Consider the following 19964-nt stretch of genomic DNA (forward strand, 5'->3'; position numbering starts at 1 on the left):
TAGGCTTTCACCGGACAAAACAGAACTACATAAATTTGACAAATCAGAGAACAACAAATTTGTCCCAAAAAGCCAAACGGCATCAGAATTGCTACCCACTCAGTGATTTACACGAAAATTGGATGGTTCCAAAAAAAATATGAAAATGTATACAGGGTTCTTTTGTGTGAGTTTATCAAATGATAAGTTTGTAAACGTTGTTTCAAATTCAGATTAAAGAAACGTCTCTTTTTACACGTTCCAATACAAGCCAGAATTGTTCATTTTATCGATGTCGATCAAGAGTATCTTTATTTTGGTTTAGGTTTCTTGGGTTTTTATCATACAGAGTGATAATATGACCATTCATGTGTACAAGTTAGGCGGTCCCGATCAAACTTGAACTTTTAAATTACTCACCGAGCTTCTGAATTAAGCGGCCTTAAATTGCATTTTTTTTTTGACAAGAACATTTTTTATCTTACGTTTGGATTCCATCAGACGGAGATGTTCGTTTATGTGCTGTTATTGGGTTAATTAATCTCCATTCCGGACGCGATGTATGTAAAAACACTACAAACGAACATATTTACACACATTTTCAAGATAAATAAATTTTCCTTCTGGAGATTTAAAGGAAAGTTTGAGACTGTATCAATTCAGATTAAAATTGCAATAAAATATTCTTTAGACTAGTCCGGTATTAATAACGTCGAATCAGGTACGCAGACAAAATTAAGTGCAAAAATAAAAAATTGATACGTTCATAACAAAATATATATTATATTAATGTCAACAATTACAAGTAAAAAATAAACGTTCAGTGAAAAAGTAACAAAAAAGCAAGCAGTAAAAAATAGCATATCTCTTAATTTCAGAAAATAAGCATATCTAGACCCCAGAGGGTTGTAACTAACATGCAATACTGAGTAAGAGTCGTTTTACAATAACTAAAGATCAAATATATATTGTAAAGCGACCTTGTATAAAAAGCCATGTTCATCGCATAACACATCGACATTTTGCATATAAAAAAGTTAAAAAAGAATATCACAATCTTAAAACAGATCATTTTATTGCGTTGATATGGACAAGAATTCAGATTTTGTCTTTGTTCCTTCCATATGTTCTAGGAATGCATGAACCTGGCTTCTTTATCTACATTTTGTCTCTTCTTCTCACACATCAACAAACTTTATTTATATAACTTCAAACAATGTATTGTATGTATGTCCTCGAGTGAGCATTTTAACTAAACAAATCAGTTGAAATATTTTAGCTAAGTGCAAGCATGCTTCATGTAAAAGAAATGAAGAGACATTATCAATAGGCATAAGTAGGTTTGGTAACGATAACGTGATATGCCAACTCACTTATTGAATAACATGAAGATTAACGAAGTTCTATGGGACTAGACGTTAGCTTGAGCTTCTCATACAAAAATAAAAAATACATACAATATAAAAAAGATTTAGGAAACACTCTACATCTACTTGAATACTGTAAACACCATATATAAAGTAAGAAACATCTATAAATTCTATCTACTACGATTTATCAAAATTTAAAAATTATCAAGCTTAGGATCTCATCTTTTATAAGGGTAATAGGTTATGTATTATTACTAACGTTTGGCGCGATTCTACTGTCTTTCCTCGAGATATAAAAGCTTCGTGATGTTCTAGATTCAGTTTGCTTCTCGTATAAAAAATAACCTACATTTATAAATCAAAAGGTAATGCCCAACAGCTACCTACATTTAAATACGTATTGCAAGTTTGTGATGCTTTAGAAAGTCGTTATATTGAAATATTTTGATTATGTTGGGCTTAAACATTTACGCTACGAAACAGTTAAGTGTGTAAAGTTTCATGAGTGAAATTTTAAGAAAAATATATGTCTCTCAGTTGGTACTGACTGTTGGTGAGAATACTACATTTTTGCTACAAAAATATTTATATGTCATTTATAAATAATATAAGCTACAATATTTACAAATTATTTTAATATTAGAGAGATCACTGTTCCAAGAGAACTGGAACTTCATCTAAAAAACTTATACTACGTATATTTACAATTCATCATTTTGGAACACAAAAGTTAATTTATCATATGCAAATATAAAAGTAGGAACTGTTCAACTAAGGATACATAAAAATGATGTGATTTCTAATCGGATATTTGATAAACATAAACGATATTAAAATTCGAATTGCCAGCAATTCTGTGATTCAGAATAAATGTAGGCAATAATAGATTTCCAATGCTGTCTGAGAAGATTTTTATTATAATGAGAAGCAACCAACGTTGAAAAAATCTACTATTACCAGTGCATTCCATCTATACTGTAGGTTCCGCAGATTATGCAATATTTTTCCCTGCAATGTTGCTGTCCGCCAGCCCACCAAGAAAGAAAGAGACAATAGAATCGCTAGGATCACCACAGGGTTTTCTACCCCGCTCTTTGAGATCCTCTGCCTATGAGGACCCTCAGTTGGCCACCAACAAATGCTGATACTGACCAGTGGTAGCGTAAGTCCAGTTGTTTTCTAGCATGTCCTTGTTCTGGCCAGGATTGGCTGCACTTGGAGTCATATTGATGCCTCCATTGTTTGGATAAAATGGACTGAATGAGGAGTTGTCGAATGGGAAATTCAAATTGTTTTTTCCCGGATACAACTCGGGGCTGAGAAATTGATTGGAAGACTCAAACATTGAACGGGGTGGGAATTGCGGTGGGAAGTGGCCCTGGGGAGGGAAATAATAAGCAGATGGATCAGGAGACAGAGCTCGACTTCCTGGAGAGTGATGCGGTGGTTGTTGGTGCATTTGCTGTTGCATAGCGCGCTGCTTAATGTAGTTGGAGAATTCCGTGGGAGACATTCTGAAAACAAAAATTACAGGTTCAAAATGCCGTAGTTTGCAAGGTTAAATTTGCGCTTTGAAAACCTTATACTGTGTTATAGCTTTGAAAATTTTTCTGGCCGGAAGTACAGCTCGGACACAGCGAACTAAAAATTGCATTGCTCTCAGCGTACTCCAAAATCTTCAATTTGCTCTGTACGGAGGTCATCATGCGAAAATCATTTTTGCCGTAACTGTGATTTAGAAGTACAGTACGTTTTTTTTCACGTAATTATCCGGTTCGGTACCGACTCAGTTGTGTCCTTCCCCGACTGATAGTCCGTTAAGATTGTCACACATTTGTCATCGTTCTATCATTGGAACTCACCTGTTGGCTCGTTTGCTACTGGTTTTCAATTTGGTGCTACCAAATTTAGTCTGAGCAAATGTGGCTGTGGTGAAAGTGAGTGGTGTGGTGGTGCGTGGTATGAACGCCGGCACTGGCGATGGAGAACCCTTGAAAGAGTTGGCCATGGATGTAGGGGACGGCGCCGAAGAATTCGAAGCTAGATGCTGATTGACTGGGATAGCCTGAAATATTTCACATTGAAGAACTTGTCGTCATTTGCCAAAATAGAAAAACTCACTTGATTTCCGTTTTGCTGGACGCTTTGAGCCGGAATCTGCGGCCCGACCACAGCAGCATTGGCATTCGGCACACCATTAAAGGGGGGTACCGACTTGCTAGGGGACAAACTAAGATTGTTCAGGCTGCAACTCACAGAGTCGATCGGTCTGAAGCACTGAGCCTCCGGATTGAAGGTTTTCGTCACCTCCCTAGGAAATTAATTATATTGATTAATAAGTAATAAAAAATAGCTGATTATTTGTAGTTACCTGTCCGCAGAATGATCATCTTGAGGATCAACTTTGTCGCTGAACAAAATTTTCACAGCTCCTTTCTCACCAATTCTGTAGCTAACCTCACCAGGATCAACCCATACGGCCAACTCTTGTGGCAGGTTTTCCAAAATGTCTTGGATAGGAACTCCGCTTTCTCTGGCTGCCCTTTCCAGCACCTTGTCAATGGGATCTCCAGTTTTCAAGCATCGAAACGCTGAGCCCTTGAAAGGTTTCTCTGGATACCAGTGACCCTGTAGCATGGAAGACACTATTAATCTAAGGTCCCCTTAAATATTCCGTCGTTTTACCTGAAATTTGTCTTTTAAAGCTTTTTCCAACTCCTCCCCAAAAATATTCACCCGTCTTCTGGGAAGTTTGTTGTACAGGTACGATATTACGAAATTCAACGCTACTTGCACTTCTATATGCATTTTTAGTTTTTTCTTCGGTAGTATCCTCACAGTGTACGATAATAGGAATTGAAGATTCTAATCACTCATTGATTTTTTAACACGATAATTATAACAGCCCTTTCTATATATGGATTGGTTTCCTTCTGTCCTTTTCGAAACTAAAGCGCGTGATCTGTAACAAAAAAAAACATTTGTTATAACGGTTTTGTAGTTTTACAGTACTTAATGCTAGAGATTTTCTAAGCTTTGAAAAAGACTAGTTGGTAATATGTGGTTCAAAAAACTGTCAATATTATTTAATTGTTGGTCGTCTATCCAATCATGATATTTTGTTGCTAGATTAAGAAGTTTCTTTGGAAGTTTATCCATGTTTTGATGTTTTGACATGCATTTATAAAAATACTAATGAACTTTGAAAGAAAAAAACACATCACGGGAAAAATAACTAACTAACTTAACAATAAAATAATGTAGAAACTTTTTGAAGTCACGTCTTTCCACTGAGATTAGGGATACATTTTTTGAAAGCGCAAGCATGGATCTACTTTAGAAAAAAAATGTTGGAGTACAATGCGTGCAGAATAGCGCATAATTTATTTGTTTTGTTAACTATAGCTGTTGTAGTTATCACCATTTTTATACTTTTAATGTTGGCCAAATGTATATAGGAATTTACAAGATAGGTACTACTTTTATTTTACAGTTATTTTTTAAGTATACATTTTTGTTACCTACTTTAATTATAACCTTTTCCCTCTATTCTGATTTATTTTCCTGACTGCGTGTACTTGTTATGATATTCTTATCTTTCCTGGATCTCAGTCAAAGTGTGAAGTAAAAATTTTGAAACATCGTATATTTTATTACGCTTCGGCGAGACAACAGCGCCATCATCAGTCTTAAAATTTACGCAAACTCATGATTGGTAAAAATCAACGTCCTTTTTGGTCTTTGCCGTTGATTTTAATCAATCATGAGTTTATGTAAATTTTAAAACTGATGATGACGCTGTTGTCTTGCCAAAACGTAATGAAATAAACGATGTTTAAAAATTTTACTTCATACTTTGACTGAGACCCAGGAAAGATAAGAATATCATAATAACCTTTTCCTTATCAAGTCTTTTTAAAATGTCTGAAGTAGCGAAGTGTTTATATGATAAAGCTTGCTAGAAGGGAAATACATTCTTAACTTGAAAATTAGACATTGAGCAAAGTTCAGGTTTCCAAAAAAAACGCAATGTGGAAACATCGAAAAAATAAACACATTAATGTCATTAAATAAAATTAGAAAAATACTCAAGAACATGAATAATATCCTATTTTCTAAGTAGTATTTACATACCTAATATTTAATAGTTGGTTAGACACCTTGATGGCGTAGTATGTGAATTAACTGTTATATTCAACATTTATCATTACATTCAATATTCAGGTTATAGAACTAGTATTTTGCGATTTTTCAAGAAATTGTATTACATTTAACTGGACCACCCTACTGTACTAAATAATTAAAGTATTTTTTACAAACTGACTAACTTAAAAGACTCTCTTTTTCAACATAAGTTCAAAAACAAAATATAAACAATTTTATTTACTTTTCACCGAATATTCCGAATTCGTTAATTCCGAATAACCTCGTTTATTAACATTGACCTTTTTTTACTGGAACAGTAGGTATTCATTTTAATCAAGGACATCCTTAGAAACAGGAAAACATTTCTTCCGATTTGTTCAATTTATTGGAATTGTTCATCAATTTTTGTGTTCCCAGAATTGTTTTGGTATCTCTTTGCTTGATTTTGAATGAAAATACACGATTATTTATTTTTTAATGAAAATACTGTTGTGGAATATGTACTAATGGGAAATTTGGTTGCAACCAATAGTTTGTTGGTAATCTACGCCCACGTATCCAATAAATGTAATTGAAAAGAATGTAAATAAAAACACAAATTAAGTAAAAAAATTGAATTTGAAAAAAATCGTCGGATAAATGTAAATAAACATCTTGACTAAACACCATACTGTATCATTAAAACTTTTTTTTTGAGAATAACCCTAGACAATGCTAAATATGGTATCTTTTTATAAGTGGAATTGCGTCAAATTAGTTAATCTAACGTTTATTAGCGTCACTAGTAAATCTACATTCCGATAACTTATCTAGTTATAGAGAGATTGATTTTTTTCTCGATATGCCAGAATATTCACCAACATCAATTATAGATCAATTTTTCTAAATTTTCAAATGTTTTAGAGTTCTAGACATTCTGTAAACTCGAAGGTATTGTCCTGTGCGTCATTAGATAGCTTATAGTTGATTACTGAATGATTTATTGCTTTAACAAAGTGTAAGTGTAAATAATCTAAATACATCGTCATCATGTGTCATACCAACAGAGCATTATTTCGATACAGAGTATGTATATCTCCAAAAATGATTGCGACGAACACTGCGTCTTCTCATGTTTTACCAAGAGATAGTATTACTGTTATAATTAGTTCCATATTTAAGATTATTTTCGGAAATTATTGATCTTTTTCTTTATGAATGTTCTGATGAATACTAATGACAATAAAGTAAAATTCCTACACCCGCCTACTTCGCCCATTAATGTAAATTTATCATTTGACCTGAGTTCTCATGTTTACAAGAATTGTTTTGCTCATTAAAACTGGATCAACCCGTTAATGCTTTCCGCTTCGAGTTCAAATTAATTTCGCGGCCAATACTGTTTATTGCCAAGAGTGGAAATAACCTTCATTCAATAACAAGCCTCGAACGTTTTTTTCTAGTCACAATGTTTAACAGAATCTAAACCAACACAATTTTTTAATAAAACGTACTTAAAGTTCATTGACTTGAGTATTGTTGTTATGTATATGTTTCAAAAGTGATTTTATTAAACTGATCGCTCGAAACCAAACAATATGGTCAAAGAACTGTTTTGTAAAACATCAGGTTGCGATGGTTTAAGAGTTAATTAAGTTTATTGAACTACACCTTATATCGAGTTCAATAAGCTGGAAATTCAACTACTTTTATTCAATTTTGGCAATTTTTGACAATTTTTGTAAATAAATTTAGAACTATTATAAAACTAGGTTATCATGTTCAGAATACACGAAAGCTTAATAAGGGATTTTTACACACAATTTGTCAATTAGCTGAACATATCCCATTTGAGCACTTTCTTTTGAAAGTAACAAGCTTCTCTGCAAAAACCATAACAAAGTATTCCACTGAATATTCAAGGCTTAAGATTCGCTTCCAGAACAAGCAAACTCTGTTCAATATTAGAAACATGACCGTACAGTTGTTGCTATATGGAAAACTCAAGCTCATGCTATCAGGAAACGAAAATTTCACTATTATTTATAGTTATGTAAATGGAAATTGCCGTTTTCCAACACGAACAAAACATGCATTTTTAAATCTATTTTAGTTGTTTATTTGAGGTATTTTCTTTGATAAAATTGAATGAAGGTCTAAGAAGTATATTCCAATATAAACTAATATGAGAATTATGATTAAAAAATTTTATATTTATAACTTCTGAAAACTGGTATAAAAATCACGCAAGACGAGAATTCTAGACTATGTATTCTAGACGGATGATCTGAAATTGAATGTTCATAATTCCGCAAAACTGTATACATTTGTTCTTGAATCTTGCTGTAAAGGATTGAAATTATGGTCCTAGCAACATTATATGGCTTAAAGTTCTCACCAAAGTTCACATCTTACATGTATAAAAATCGAAGCTTTTGTCATTCTAAAAACATCCCAACAAACGCGAACAAACGCGTTTTGAAAAATCTTCTAATAGTAATTTCGCAAGCGCGTATCGGTACTTTATTGTATACAAAGCTGATAAACACATAATAGATATACCTGTAAGTCACTACTATTGCTAATCACTCAAAATTTAATGTGAGAGTTAAAATGGTCGAATTATTCGCTCGTGGGTATTCCGGATTTGCCAAATGGTGTAACTTTATCCTGATAATTTTAAAACCCCCAGTAAACCGAAGTAGGTTGATGGATCGCACTGGAACTCTTCAGATCGTACATTATCAAGATGGATTGTTCTCCATAATGTTACTTGCCATCATTATGCACTCTCATCATCAAAAATTTCCGAATGGAAAGTAGGGTTTTTGTTGGATCTTCGAACACATAAAAACATGATTAGGGTTTTTATATAATTATTAAAAAGTATATCATATGAAGAAGTATATGATTTATATTATATTACTTTTACTTACTTGCTTTATAAAAGGATAAAAAAACTGAACGTATTTCAGTTCATTTACCAATTTATAAATTATGTTTGCTTGATTCAACTTTACAGTGGTCTGTGTTCAAGAGTGCCACCACTAAAATAGTTTAAAGTCTAATGGGTTTATTATTTTAGTTTTAGTTAAATAAGTATGTAAACGATTAATAGCGTAAAAATTCATGTATAGGGCTAATTGAACGTTGGATGTTTGATGGTTCGGTTTGGAAAACATTAAACAAATTAAATTTCTTAGTTTGAAACCGACGCAAAAACTGTAATAGATTACTGCTAGAAAGCAAAACTATATTCCCTTTAGGTTGAAACGGATCTAAGTAAATAAAGCTTCATCAATTAACATTTCTTTTAACAAACTTTGCAAGTAAAATGTATACATTCCACTGACGCAATATTTAAATGATTTGCATTGTTTGATATAGTTTTTTAAGTATTTAAATTTCGATTTGCATATATGCAGTATATATTTTCCACCGCTTCTCTGAGAACATAAACTGACACGAAATAACGTACACTTGCCGCTTGCAAGGCGAATATAACTTATTATAAATAACATCCAGAGCCGGCTATGTTGTTGGAAATAATGGTATAACTAATTAAAGGGCTAAAACTGCGACAACAAAAACGACGTGCTCACTTTTTTATTTAAGTAAATTCGTTGGCAAGTATATTTTTATTTGAAACCTAGTTGCCTTCTCTTCACAAAATTTTAATTCCGCTCTCTTTTTGTTTCTGCAATGCAGTTTGCTAAATGAGCTTTTATTGTAAAATCTAAATGATATAAATCTTTAAGAGCAAAATAGGAGCCAACAGACTCTAATGTAAATATTCAGCCCCATTAGCCAATAGAATATGTATTTGTTTGCCTGATCTGGCCTCAAAAATATGTAAATCGACTCAATTCGTCAACAAGGATCATATTTTAATACTTTATATCCCATGGATCTCAATATTTTCCGGCTGCTGTGATTTGCATTGACATATTCAGATCAATAGCTCGGGAGCAATTTTTGTGCTCATCTTGTTCCAAAACGTAATTAGGAAACATTTTTTAAATTCGTAGAGAATTGCAGCAAATGTATTAATTTTTCAAATATTTCCTGATGGTTAACCAGGCTGTTTATACACCATATTAATATAAAGATACAACCAACTTTGCAATAAGGTAATATTTAATCAAATTAATTCGTAATTTAAAAGACTTAAATCTTGAGGAATTATATTACAAAATTGTCATTTTTCAAACAACCACTTCCTTTTTCATATATAACCTAAATCAACAATTTTTGAAAAAAACTTAGAAAAAACTCATAAAAGTAAATTTCGAGTATCATAGAATTTTCTTCACCAATCTAATAAGGTTTAATTCTAATTAGCTAAAAGCATTACTTAGTAATACTAGGAATTAACAAAATTGCCTTGAAGTAAAAACTATGAATAAAAAATGGGTTTTTTATTTCCAACGTTTAATCTAGCCAATTATCTGTTATAAGTTATTATCATATGTGTGATTTATTCCAATTGCTACCCATATTTCGGATCGCGACTACTTTCCAGGCTTTCCAAAGATTCAGCCGCATTTCTGCTAAGGAATACTAATTTTAATTTACAATCGAATGAGAGTTTAAAGTAGTTGGATTATTGCTAGGGGTTTCCTGCCCGTACGGATAAGTGCGTCCGGTGGACCCTCGGCAATTAAAAATTGACGTCGGTCGACCCTCTGGCATAAAATCCACATTGTCGCCACACCGTCTACTCCAGAGCTATTGTTGGAAAATCTGTGTCAAGCCAAATATTTGGGTGTGACCCAGTTTTGACTTTGAATCCTTTGCGTGCCGATTATTGATCGTAGTAGTGTACGCAAGACTAGTCTGGTCGTGCCATGCTCGAATCTTACAATACCGACTGGAGTCTGGAAAATGGACCAAAATGCCAGGAAATGTTCCACTGAAGCGAATTCTCGCATTTATCAGGAACGCTTTAAACGCTTTAACCTACATTTCCCATTTCTATATGCATTGGTAGTTTGTTCATGGAATATCTTAAAAGCGTTTACATATGTACAGGCACATTGAAGTTCAGTAACTTTAATGATCAAAAAGTTTATGTTGGGTATTTTGCCGCAAAATTTGTTGAAGTTGAAGAAGACACATTCTCCTCACGTATTCTATATAACATATTCAAGAAACAATCTCCTACTAGGCGACATATGACGCACATGTAGTGTGTTTATGTGTAACATGATGTACATTTAAGTTAAAAATTACAATTGAAAATAGTATATTTATGCAAAACTATTCCCAGGTCTCGAATTTAAACTAACCACAAAACGTACATTTTGTTCCTATTCTACGACAAAAATCATAGTAAAAAGTTCCGCAAAGGCTTTTATACGGGATACAGGGGCGTAGAAAGTAAGAAGTGCGTTTTTCAAGTTTTCTACAGGAACATTTTCGTGCTTATGAGATATTTATCTCAAATTTGCAATAATATCTAACTTGTTAAGATATGCATCCTTAGTGATGCCAACTGGTTGCGACAATCTACAAAGGATATTTTTTTAGGCGCACGGACACTTTTACCCACCCATTCCCGTTTGCAGACTGCCACTCGAATTTTACGTTTCGTTACTTTCGTCGTTTTCGAGTTATTTGCTGATTGCAAATTAAACTAACGTTAATTAAAAAACCTAACTAAAATAAGCATTACAATCAAAATTATTGTGTATCACCCTGTACAAATTATTCCTGGGACTATTAGAATTTTAAACTCACTTTCTATTAAATCGCAAAAAACAAATGTTGTATTTTGTTTAAGTTCAAGGCTAATTCACGTAATGTTTCTCAATTAAAACAAGTATTTTTTTATACATTTAAAACTGATTTACTAAAAACAACTGCAAAGATTCGACAAGGCAAATGCGTTTTAATAGCTGTTCCTTTTATATAAATTTTCGGTTCTTCTACTACGTAGTATATTTTCCAATGGGTCTGTTATTACAATGCGGTGTTTCTTTTAGATGTCCAAGCGGAAAATGAACGACGAACGATTACTCGACTCGAAATATCGTTTCTTCTTTAGTGACGATTCTAAAAGAAAGTTTTTGTACATCGAAACCTAATGAAATGTTGACTTATGATCTCTGGTTGAAAAATGTTCCTTTACAAAAATACAGTGTTCGTTTTCCAAGCCCTCGACATCTTCGAGTGAGTACAGTAGAGTATGTCATAAAAGTACAGATTATTTCGCATTAGTTACTTGTGTGTGCAGTCAAAATGAAAGAGCAAAATTGATTTAACTTTTATTGTACCAATACACCATTTTTGATTAAAAAGCAAACTTAAAACAGCGGCACCTTTCGGGCAAATCAATATAATTATTTAACGCAACACAGTCTACTAGATGAACATTTCACTAATATGCAAAAATAGGCTTATTGACTACACTAATCAGCACTTAAATATGCCAAGCTGTCTCGGAACTATTTCTCAACCTAGTTTGTTCTTAGCAAATTATCCCGAATTTGCATACCTGATCATTATTTGGACCAATGCTCTATAAAGCTAACCACCTAAATCTTCCATGTAGAATTACACTCTTTAACATTCGCCCACCTTGAAGGCACACCCGCGAATAACGTTTTATTATTTGATTACTGCTTTATAAGTTATTTACCTTAAATGACCATAATAACCGTTTATCAAATTTAAACTGCTTTTATATAATTTTTTACTTACAAATATGCCTATTAAGGTCGATAGACTTAAAATTATTTCAGCTTAGTTTAATCCAGATATTTCTTGGAAAAAAATAACACTTGCAAACCCACTTAAGCCATGAAAGCAACGAATAAAGGTACCAGTTATTAAAGTAGGATTTTGAACTGAAGACACTATTTTATTAGAAGTATTCATGAGTAAAGTATATTTTCGTGTCAAGCATTGTACTTTAAACTTATAGAAATACATGTTCCTGCAAAATCTGTTATATTTTGAAAATTAGAACATGCTGTTAGGTTTTTTTAGCTTTGTATTTAGATAACTTTGAAGAAATATGTATAATAACAAACCCAAATATATTTTCACTTTCTATACTAATCTCCTCAAAAAAGCTTTTCAAAAAAATCGTGTTTGACATTTTTAATTATAAATGATATTTTAAAAATATTTCTCGCATAGTCATTCAAAACTGATTTTAACTTTGATTCCAATTTTCTCCGGTTAAGTACGTAGGTGTAGTAATACGAGTATGTAGGTGCTTGCCGTTTCGAACCCAATGCTTCTAGTTTCTTTGAATCCGGTTATTTCTTGAAAAATTAACACTGACTAACTTCACTTGAACTACTGAACCTATGAATAAACGCAAAAAAAATATTTTTTTTATTTTCAAGGACAGGAAGCTCTGAAAGGACCTAAAAGCTCTCATTGCCTAAAACATTGCTCTATTAAAGGAAGGATGACACAGGAGACGAAGATGGAAATTCATAGATTAAAATAACTTAAAACTCGTGAGAAATAATTCTTTCAAGTGGCGATAAATAGCCACCTTAAATTATTCACGAAAGTGAACTATTTGCTGTGGGCATCATAAATAACATTAGGAAACGAAAATTTCAGTATTTATTTATAGTTATGCAAATGTATTTTTAGTTGGATATTTAAGGTATTTTCATTGATAAAATTGAATGAAGCTCTACGAAGAAGATTCCAATATAGACTAATATGAAAATTATGCTGTAAAAATGTTGTAACTTCTGCCTGCTTCAATTCTGACTGATTATACATCTAACACTAACGAAGATAGACGCGAATTCAAATAATGCCTGGATTATATGAAAGTTACAATTAAACCCTTTTCCGAAACCGGTACAAAAAATCACCCAAACTGGTGATATTCAGAACCATGTTGCTGTGACTTTTTAAGAATTCTAGATATGTTCTGAAATTTAATCCGAATAATTCCTCAAAACTGTATATATGTCTTTTTAATTTTGCCATAAGGGTACATTATTTTTGACGTTTTAAGTTCGAGCATTAATTCAAAAAAGAAGTTATCACCAGCAGATTTTTTTCACGGCAAGGTTTCTTCCATTTCAGAATATAAGGCAAAACTATTTAAATTATTGATATTAAGGTCCTAGCAATATTATATGGCTTAAAGTTGTCAGCAAAGTACTCTTATAACTTTATATCTATGATAAATCGAAGCTTTTGTCATTTTCAAATCATCCTAACAAACGTGAATAAAAGCGTTTTTATAAAAAAATCTTCCAATAATAATTTCACACGCGTTTATCGTTACTTTATTGTATACAAATCTGATAAACATATGTAAATTACTTGAATACCCACATATAACTGAGACTACCTTTTTTACTAATAACAGAGCACAAATACGACAAAGCATTAAGCAACTTAAAACGTTTTCCAGGAAAAGACAACAAAAACAAAATATTGAAACAGTTTACTCCTGAACTCCACAAACTTTTACGAGAAATACTTAATAAACGCGGTCAAACATTTGGCAATAAACAGCCAATTAGAGGTGCGCGTAAATAAACTGCGATTTATTTCCTTTTACTCCTGAAAAATAGAAGTATTTTTCTCTTAGGATTTTTTCTCTTCGTTATCAATAAAGATATGTTATTTTTGTTGTTCTTGATAAGTAAACAATATTTTGATAGATCTTCAAATTATACATAAAATCATCTAGGTAGATGATGGTCCAACCAAAACCAACTTATATAAAATATATATACCTACTGCAATTGGCATTTTTAAAGCAACGTTTCTCCAGCAGCGACTCAATAATGTCAGTTAATATTTAATATTATTTAAACTCTTATCCAATATTACGTCTTTTAAATCTGCTAAAGGTCGATGTGAATAATAACAATAATAATAATAAGCTGATAATAAAGTCAACGCTGTTGATAAAACGTTACATAGGATAGGCAAAAAAGTCTCATTCAGAATCAGCTATCTTCGGATTGAAAGAGAATCACGCAAAATTACAAAATGTTTTCAATGTCTCAGAACAGCGCAATGTTAGAAATGCCATAGAATTATATCTCTAGTTAGTATATTTGTTTGAATCTCCGAATAATTTAATTATTTGTCCCGGATTTTCGAAAAATAGGCAAGCACGAAACTAGACAAAATCCGCATTTAACAACTTTAGCTCATTAGCACCAAAGAAACAACGAAATACAGATGGAGGCATCGAAAACTTCAGTTTTTCTAGACTCGTCCAATGTGATGAAATTTAAGTTAAGACCATCAGCTTATAGAACGCAGACTCAAGAATATCGATTTGAAATTAAATTTGAATTTTACAGCTATGTTAACATTTCATCAATTACTCCTACTTACATAATGTTCTTATTTCCAAATAAATTGCCTTTTTGCAAAAGAAAATAGTGCTCTGATACGAAATTATATTTACAATAAGCGGCAAAAGCCAAATACTGTGAATTCATTCTCTCTCTCATTTCATAGTAAATATTTTGTTCATATGGTTGTTGGTCTAAAGATTTCATTTACGTATTCTTAATATTATTTTTTATCGACAAGGCTGGAGTTTTTGATAACACGATTTAATTTAAGATTGCGATTTACTTGACTTACTTTAATTATCAGTTGATGTAATTCAAATATTTTTGAGCAATTGCTCTGCTACCTAAATTAAGTATTGCCATATCTTTCAAATACCTATTGTGGATTTGCTGTTCAGTCTGTTGTACACATGTTTTCGAATGGTTATATCGAAGAAGATAACGAATTAATTTAAATAAAAACCAAATAGACCAAATTACATGTAGCAGCAACAAAAGCTACTTTAGATCAGAATGTGCGAAGAAACTGGAAGTTCAGGAACTGACTCGAAGTAACGAAGTCAAGGACGTAGCGTAATATTCGCTTGGAAATAGCTCACAGAATTCAAATACTGATGAGCCGCTACATAAACCAAACTTTTGGCTGCAGAAGTGCATTTTCACACCTGCATCTGCAGTTTGCAATGACATTTTTGCCTGTGCCAAGTTTAACTAACTCTTACAACTATTTTTGCGACTAAAAATTATGTAATAGATTAAAAATACACCTGGTTTATGAGCTGTAGAACATTTTTTCCCATAACATTTCGCGAACAAATAATTGTCGCTTCTCAACCTTCAATTTTATCATAATAAATAAATGGCTTTTATAATAATGCCCACTTTAATTAGTGTAATGATTAGCAAATGCTGCATGTGACTATAAGTGTTACCTTTGCATCATTTGGTAGTGTTGCCTGATTTGCTTAACTATTTCAATTCTTTTCTAAAATCCCCAAATTCTTGTTGCGCTAACATATTAATGAAATGTAAGAAAAAACCCTGTTTTAAGCACTGGTATAAAGTAATTTCCAATCAATGATGAGCAGTATTGCCTACCTCCAGACTTTCGAAAACTTTATCACTAATAATTCACAGTATCACAGAACGTGGAAAAGCGTTTCCTAACAATTTTAGCGAAGCATGTAGTAAAGTTTTTAACTGTATAGCGATTGAAGCACGACTGATTCCGAACCCGTTCAGTGTTGAACTAATTTTAAGTACGACCGCACAGCAGCTCTGATAACCGTGTTATTGGAAACTGTTATGAAACTTATTTGAGATCCACAAAACCTTGAAACCGCTAATTTATACGCATTTATCGAATAGATACGTATGGGGTTACGTTATCTGGTAAGTCTAATTGTTTGGAGACCTTTGACGTCGATCCTATCAGTTTCACGTGGTATTGGAAAAGCGAGGTAACTTTTCCAGTTGACGGTCGACTGTTGGTAGCTGATAGAAAAATGATACACATTTGAATATTTCAGATATTTTTTTTCAGTAAACTCACGTAATTTCAGTGAATCTTGCCGACCAAAGGCCATGTAATCTTTTAGATCATCCAAACTAATTATATTTATATAACACAAACCAGTTCTATTCTGAAAGCAGTTGGGATGTTCGTAAAACGATGACAATAATTAATATTTGTTGTATATAGATGATTAAATGATTTATATTAGTTCCATGTATTTATAACGCAATTATGTTTTAAAATACACTTTATTTATTTTTTTTGGACACGTGTTTTTTCGCTAAACCCTAAAGGTTTAGTGCTATGTTCTCATGGTTGGAGTTTAAGTTATACTGTTAGGATATTTTCTGCAATATATTAGCCTGTAAAATTCAAAATATGACGTTATTTAATGTTCATTTTCATTAAAGCATATTTCATGCAACTGAAACTGAGATAATTTATTTAGGAGCAACTTGTTATTTTGGGTGATGTAAAGAGGTAGGGAATGTATTATTTTCTTTATTTCAGTGTTAATAAGCGTTGCAAGATAAAGTTATAATAGCTTTTGCTGGTGTAAAGCTACTCATAAAATGGCATAGCTTCGTTTCAATTAAAATAAACTTATGTACAAACAAAAACCGACCTTGTCAGTACCTCAAAATTTACGAAAATTAAATATTTAAACTATAAATGGAGGAGCGTAGACATAATTACGGTTTAAACAAATGGACCAAGGAACTTTTCTGGAAACTTGTTTACATGTTATAGTTCAAATTGTATACACTATGAAGTGATAAATAATGTGCATTATTTGGAAACCGTTTATTTAGTAATTTAATTTTACTCGTGGTACTTTCTCAAATGCACTTTCATATATGTATATTTGTTAGTAATTGGGCTCAACCTCAACACCTAGATTTTCGTGATTTTTTGACAGACGTTTTTGAAAGAAACCAATCATGCCCGAAAATTGCTAATTTAATAAACAGTTTGAAAAACCCCAATATATTTTTCTGAAATGATTGTCTTCGAAAAAGCGCTAAAATACACTTTAATCTCCGGTTCTACAAATTGAAATTCGACTAGCAATTGATCCAACTTGATAATTTGAGGAAAGGAGGTATTTCAACTCACCGCTGACTAACAATATATAGGGTGGTCAAATTCATAGAATTTGGCAATGCAAAGAATTTTGATAATAATCGAATATTTTTGATTAAAATACTTTATTCTCGGATTTATCAATGTCATAAAAATATTCACACATCAAGTATAAGTTTAATGTAAACTAAATCATTGCGAATAGTCTGTACTTTTTTTATTGGGCCGTTTTTTGATCATTAGCTTTGTGATGATTCAGCACAAGTTAGAGTTAATAAAATACACACAAAAACCACATGAGTGACATTTAATAGAGTTAGTTTGGGTTCGTGCGTGTTGGCACTCACCAAAAGTAGTTGATTTCTATAGAGTATAGACAATCGATCATTTTTCTGTATGCACCATGCACTTTTTATTGAAACAAATTCGTTTCTTTAATTGAAAACTTTATTGTGCTTTTCGATGCTAATTGCGCGAAACTTTTAGCTTTTAAAACATGTTAATACACATTTTCTTCTTTTAATCTTCCTTAAATCGTCCAAATTGTACATTGTACCCATAAAATAAGCTTAATAATGTCAGGAGCGTATCCCTTTTTTTATATAAGGTTATATCTTATTACTATTTATTTATTATTAAATTTATTATTACTTTATTTACTACTACTTATTACTATTTAGTGAATAACATTGCAGCTGATTAACACAACAAAATATTTAATGACATTAACAACAAATGCGAAATTTTACCGGGTTAATCAGCTTTCTGTTTCTCAGATTTCGCAAGATATTTCAGACCAAAAAACATATATGTAATACGTTAAAATGCCAAAAAGCACTGTTGACTGTTTAACATTGGCAGAATTCGTAATTTTTTGCAATTTTGGGATTTTTTTAAATGTGTATTTTTCTTAAATTTACCCAGATCGACATACTTTTAATCACTATTCAGTGATGCGAAAGGAACAAAATAAATAAAATTGTATCCTCACTGCCTCCAGTTAAAAATAAGTTTATTATTTTCGGGTACGAAACTTGACCTTTTAAAAAGTGTGAAAAAGTTCCGCTGAGTTACACTTTTTAAAGCTTTCCACAAACATGTTGTTTATTTTAACAGGTTTATAACATATGTCCTTTATTTAATTTTCATGTCGTCACACACCGATAACGCCAGCCATAAATTAAATAGTAAGATTAGGGAGATAATATTAATGCGCGTTCGTATTTTCCAGACAATTCCAACAATTTTAAAACTATATTTTTTACGAGATATCCTTGAAAGAGAATGGTTTTAAACTTAATTATTTACGTTTTGTGATCCGATATAATAAGAATAACAATATATAAAATAATTAAATTCATTTTATGTAGTGTACAAACACATTGACCTTTTTTTGACTGAAACTCATCGGTAATGTATACCGTGCCCTTGTAACTTAATACAAACAATAAAAAGTACTGATTTGACCACATAACCATTGCTTTTGTTCTACTCATATTGTTTATTGTTTTTATTAGTACACATTTGAACTACTATGTATTAGATGGTAAATATATTGGACTTCACCTTTATCCTAACAGTATTTCAGTTTTTATTTTAGAATTTATATTAATTAACGGATGTATGCTAAACTTGTTCACTTTATATGCCACTACAAAGAAGTTCAATTAGCATATACAAGGTGTTGGTATAAAGGATCAAGTAATAATGCAATTATTTAAAAACGGATATTGGCGAAAAACCGGCTTTTTAGACGAATTTGTCTAAATGTTGCCAATGTGTTGTAGCACTAGAGCCGAACTTGGGCAGAATTCGATTGCCTATTTCATTACCGTTTTCAAAATTTAGGTTCCCGATTTGGTTTCTGAAATATCCTGAAAAGGCAAGAAATCAACACTTTTTTAATTATCATATCATTTGTAAACTGCTTAAATTAAAAAAGAATTAAAATTGTCTTTGGTAGAACTTTTTTTTGTTGAATTCAATAAACTAGCACTCGTTGTCATAGTCAACTTGATTTACGAGATAAAACATAAACTTATGTTTTTTTAATGGTAACCATAGTTGGCTGTGGGCCTTTTAAAATCTTTATTTATTTCTGAATTTAATGATATAACTGTTTGTATGTTTTTCTCCTTTTATTGGCGTAAAACTTCAAAAGAAGATAAAAATGTGTAGTACTGTATTATCACACAAAGCACAAAGCAAAAATCAAATAATTAACAGACACAATCATGTTTACTGGGCTAATGAAAATCATTATCTAATTGAAAAAAGGCGAGATCAACGTATTTTTTTTTGTGAATGTCTGGTGAGGCATTTTTACTGATAAAATTATTGGTCTATTCTTTTATAATCACAATTTAAGAATGGAAAGATATTTACACTTTTTACCAAATGAACTTGAAGACATGTTGAATAGTTTTCCGTTAGCATCGTATCGCAAATTGGCATATTTTCAACATGATAGTGCACCTTCACACAACTCACCAGTTGAATGTGAAGATGCCAAAAAATGCCTGGACGTAAACGGAAGTCAATTTGAACATTTAATTTAAACGAACGTTTTTCTGTAGGAAATAAAGATATTAT

The 19964-nt window shown here is 31.8% G+C and overlaps 1 protein-coding gene across 3 annotated transcripts in view; it reads right to left on the reverse strand.

The window, feature by feature from the left end:
• Positions 1–746: 746 nt before the first annotated feature.
• LOC109544361 (protein Tob1) overlaps positions 747–19964 on the reverse strand; it is a 159704-nt gene continuing 140486 nt past the window's right edge. For 2 of the 3 annotated variants that reach the window (XM_019914491.2, XM_019914490.2), the window contains 5 exons: positions 4035–4311; positions 3721–3977; positions 3471–3660; positions 3212–3414; positions 747–2863 (listed from right to left, as the gene is read on the reverse strand). In XM_019914491.2, the coding sequence (XP_019770050.1) occupies positions 2470–2863; positions 3212–3414; positions 3471–3660; positions 3721–3977; positions 4035–4157 (1167 nt within the window). In that variant the 5' untranslated portion in view covers positions 4158–4311 and the 3' untranslated portion in view covers positions 747–2469. Of the gene's footprint in view, positions 2864–3211; positions 3415–3470; positions 3661–3720; positions 3978–4034; positions 4312–15871; positions 16119–19964 lie in introns of those variants that run through there. The other variant, XM_019914489.2, reaches the window with a different exon arrangement.

The sequence above is a fragment of the Dendroctonus ponderosae genome, unplaced genomic scaffold (assembly GCF_020466585.1).
Source record: "Dendroctonus ponderosae isolate FM_Combo_2020 unplaced genomic scaffold, Dpon_F_20191213v2 Dpon_F_20191213_5, whole genome shotgun sequence".
Taxonomy (NCBI): Eukaryota; Metazoa; Arthropoda; class Insecta; order Coleoptera; family Curculionidae; genus Dendroctonus; species Dendroctonus ponderosae.